At 43.0% G+C, this 4174-nt stretch overlaps 1 protein-coding gene across 1 annotated transcript in view; it reads right to left on the bottom strand.

Moving 5' to 3' along the window:
* The window catches only part of Tmem26 (transmembrane protein 26), a 43632-nt gene that overhangs the window by 23308 nt on the left and 16150 nt on the right, over nucleotides 1-4174 (bottom strand). Inside the window, exon 2 of the mRNA XM_005360445.2 lies at nucleotides 2514-2624. Coding sequence (XP_005360502.1) covers nucleotides 2514-2624 — 111 coding nt within the window. The remainder of the gene's footprint in view (nucleotides 1-2513; nucleotides 2625-4174) is intronic.

The raw sequence follows: 4174 nt of genomic DNA, 5'->3' as shown, positions 1-4174 counted from the left end.
AGTTTTTGGTTGCATGCTATTGGTTGTAATGGGATTTGACCTGTATATCCATTGGCTGTGTAATACATTTATGTTACGAAAGCATTTGGGAGAAACGAATTCTTATTGTGGATGATAGCCATGTCATAGAATTGGATTGTTGAGGATAAATTGATTCAAATCACCTCAGCTTGTTTTCATAGTCCTGACAGGAGAGTCAAGTGGTCCTCTGGCTCTCTGTGGTCTTTTTTTATCAAAGCCATGGTGACTTGAATTAACCAATCTGCAGTTACCAAAATACTTTAATGCAGACATTGAGGTTGCCTTGAACTTTAGTAAATTTCAGCAAGAGGTCTGAGGAGGAGAAATGCTTTATTGGTGGCTACATGATTGATATTTGCTTGGGAGTTTCTTAAAAAGAGATCCGCAAAGGTAAATTACTCTCTTTTGTACCTCAAGTTTGCAGGAAGCGTTTTCAGATAAAGTTACATATGAATTGGAGACTCAACCTTGATATAAAATAACAGCCACAGTAAAGAAAATCTATACAGGGTCAATTTTGAAGAAATCTTGCCTAAAGCATTTTATCATTGAAGCTTCCAAGGCTGGTACAGGAGAGCTAACAAAACAAATGACAGGCTCGGTCTTGAGTCTGTTAGCCAGACAAGTTCAAGGAGGAAGTAGGTCAATATTTAAAACATTATATAAACCAGGTATGCTGAACTCAAGAGTCTGAACTCAGGAAGTTGAGGCAAGAGAATTACTTCAAGTTCAGGGCCAGCCTGGGCTATATAGGCAAATACTAGGGCAGTCTGTGGCTCAAGAAAACAAACATGAGTGATGGGAACTGCTTTATAAATGGGGATTGGATTAGGAGCCATGGTCATAGTCTGTATGGTTGGATATGTATGGTACCTTTCCCTGTGGTGGGCTCCATGATATTACTCCCTTATATTTAATATCAAGGCCCTAGAAGTACATTTTATTTGGCTTTTATTTTTAATCGTGTGTGAATGTATGTATGTGTGTGTGCAAACGTGCGCACGTGTGCATGCATGCTGCTGCCTGTCGAGGCCAGAAGAGGGCAATAGAGATCCTGGAAATGTTACAGGCAGTTGTGAGCAACCAGATGTGGGTACTGGAATCTGAACTGCAGTGGTCTGCAAGAGCAGCAAGTGCTCCTAACTGCTGAGCTTTATCTTCAATCCAAAGATTTCTCTTTTACTATGATGTCCCACCAAGCTCCAAAAGTGTGCATCCTGCAATCTGCTCCCCTTGTGTTTTCAATGGTCCCTAGAAGTTGGAATGTATTCATGTGGACACAGATAAAGGCTTTTTTTAAAAATGTAGTTTCATTTTTAACTTTAATATTTCTTAAGAACATCTTCCTAATAATGCCAGATCAAGGCCTTAGCATAATGAAACACTTAGCATAACTTCTTGGGACACCCTGAAGCTGCAAGTCTTCGATCATACTCACAGAGATAGGGAGATGGCTGAGCGCTTAATGACGAGCTGTGTAAGAATGAGGACCTGAGTGCAAATTCCCAACATCCATGTGAAATCTGGGCTTTTCTGCATGACCCTATGACCACAGAGCTGGCAGAGACAGGCAGAGGAGAATTCCTGGGCTTGCTGACAGAGTTCAGTGACAGATCTTGCCATGAGGAAATTTGGCAGAGAGGGATGGAGGAGAACATCCTGTATCTTCTGTTGGCTTCTTCAGGAAGAACCCAGTTTCAGAAATGTACATGGACACACCCACACAGGGACATACAAACATAAGCAGATAAATAGATCATTTTCACAGCCCCCTGTGAACTCAAGCTAGCATGTCTTGGGGGAATGCTGGTTGCTTCTTCTTCTTCTTCTTCTTCTTCTTCTTCTTCTTCTTCTTCTTCTTCTTCTTCTTCTTCTTCTTCTTCTTCTTCTTCTTGTCAACTTAATACAAGCTAAAACCATCTCTGAAGAGAAAAACTCAGTTGAAAAAATGGCCCCATCAGACTGACCCATAAGCAAGCTCATGAGGCATTTTCTTGATTGGTGATTAATATAGAAGAGCGCAGTTCACTAATGACAGAGCCCCTCTCACGCTGGAGGTCCTGGTCTATAAGAAAGCAGGCTGAGCAAGCCTTGATGAGCAAGTCAGTAAGCAGAACTCCTTCATGGCCTCTGCTTTAGTTCCTGCCTTTAGGCTCTTGCCTTGCTTGAGTTCCGGTCTTGACTTCCCTCAATGGACTGCAATCAGGCTTATAAAGCCAAATAAACCCTTTCCTTCCCAAGCTGCTTTGGGTCATGGTTTTAACCACAGCAATAGAAAGCTAATTAAGACAATCACCCACAGCAAGTGCTAGTTAAATAATTGTAACTCAGAACTCACTGTGATTATTTAATTTATTTTTTGATAGATTAGGGTGTCACTTTCCTTTGCCCCTGGCCTCTTTTTTCTTCGATTCTAGATAATTCCAAACCCTTGGGAAGGCATGGTAATGACACAGATCTTGTCCTGTTCTGAAAGTGGACTGTTGCTGAACATCACCATCGTTTGCTTTTTAGGAATGCATACCTGGTTTCCATGGTGTAATTCAAGGAGCCACAAGGATGGCATGATGTTGATCAGGTATAAAAAGATGGCCGGAGAAAGCCTGAAAGGAGAGAAAGTGAGTTTAGCTTTTGTTTTGTTTTAATTTCCAGAAAAAAAACATAAGGAAGGGGCCAAGGAGAGGGCTCAGCAGATACAGTGCTTCCTGCAACCCAAGGACCTAAGGTAGGTCCCTGAACCTACTATGTAAATGCCAGGTGACCTTGAGTGATCCCCAAATGCACGAAGTGAGGACAGAGGACCCTCTGAGCAAGATGACTGGCTGAGCTAGCTGAATGAACAAATTCTAGGTTCAAATGTGACACCCTGCCTCATTATAGAAGGTGAAGAGGGACTGAGGAAGGCATCCAATATCAACCCTTTGCCTTCCGTGTGCACACGCACTCCTAAACACATGAACTCCCACAATGTGAACACACATGTACCACACACACACACGCACACGCACACGCACACACACACACACACACACGTGTGCGCGCTTTTCCAAAAGAAGGAAAACAAACGCCCAAGCGCAATCACCAACCATGCTACTCTCTGTCGTTGTTACGTGATTTCTGCTGCGGGGATTACAGAGAAGAGTCACAGTAACTGCAAAGCCTCTACCAGCTGCCATTCGCACCGAATCCCTAATCCAGTTAATAGAAGCTGACTGTAAGATGGCACTGGGGACACTGCCAATTAGTTTCAGGCACAACACTGCTTATTTTGTGTTTAAGATGTTTTACAGAACGCAAATGCAGCCAGAACAAATCCTGGGTTTATTTCGACATCGCAGTTTCAGGGAGCGGTGTAGGAATTTTCTTTCTTTCTATTCTCAATGTAGAATTCTGAGATCTTAGATGATGACTTCTTGCTAGAACAAAAAATCCCAATGACAAGGACCAGAAGGGAGAATGGATCATTGGTTGCCCGTGAATTTGCCAAACCTGGAAAATTAAAAGAAAAGCCATAGCTGGAGGTTTGGAAATTTTCAAGAGGTTGGTTCAATATTTGCTAATTCCTGATTCAGAGGGAAGTCTGAGGAGTGGGCTGATAGAGACACGCTTACGTTCAAATGACCTGTGCTGTTAACCTACCCATTTTTTTTCCCAGTTCACACAATGGCTACAAGTTTGGTAGTCAATTCTTAATGTCAGGGGTCAATTCCCATGGCGTTGTCAGTGGTATTGTCTTTCTTAGCGCTCTGGAGATTGAAGCTCACCACAGCGGGTCAGCAAGGTGGAGTTTGAGTGCAGCCCCCATTCTGCCTCCTACAGGAGAACTTTGGGCTTGTCTCAGCACACGTTCCGGGAGAGCCCTTCCCTGCCCCTCCTCTTTTTAAAGAAGTTTCATTTTACTAGGGTTCACTTGTATGATATAATTCAATCTCCAAATCCTGTCCCGTTTATGACTATGAAATTCGGAGGGGAACTGTGGTAGCACACAGTAGCTGCATTAACCTGGCAGGGATCATTATGCCCCAGTGTCTGGCGGATGAACCTGCTGAAGAGAAAGTGGGTTATACTCCTGTTTATTATGAAATTGTGCCTGTGTTCCTTATTTTCACAATCTAGAACCACCAGACAATGAGTCTCAGTGGGGGATTGCCTG

Source organism: Microtus ochrogaster, linkage group LG2 (assembly GCF_000317375.1).
Source record: "Microtus ochrogaster isolate Prairie Vole_2 linkage group LG2, MicOch1.0, whole genome shotgun sequence".
Taxonomy (NCBI): domain Eukaryota; kingdom Metazoa; phylum Chordata; class Mammalia; order Rodentia; family Cricetidae; genus Microtus; species Microtus ochrogaster.
This window is presented reverse-complemented; position numbering and strand designations above follow the sequence as displayed.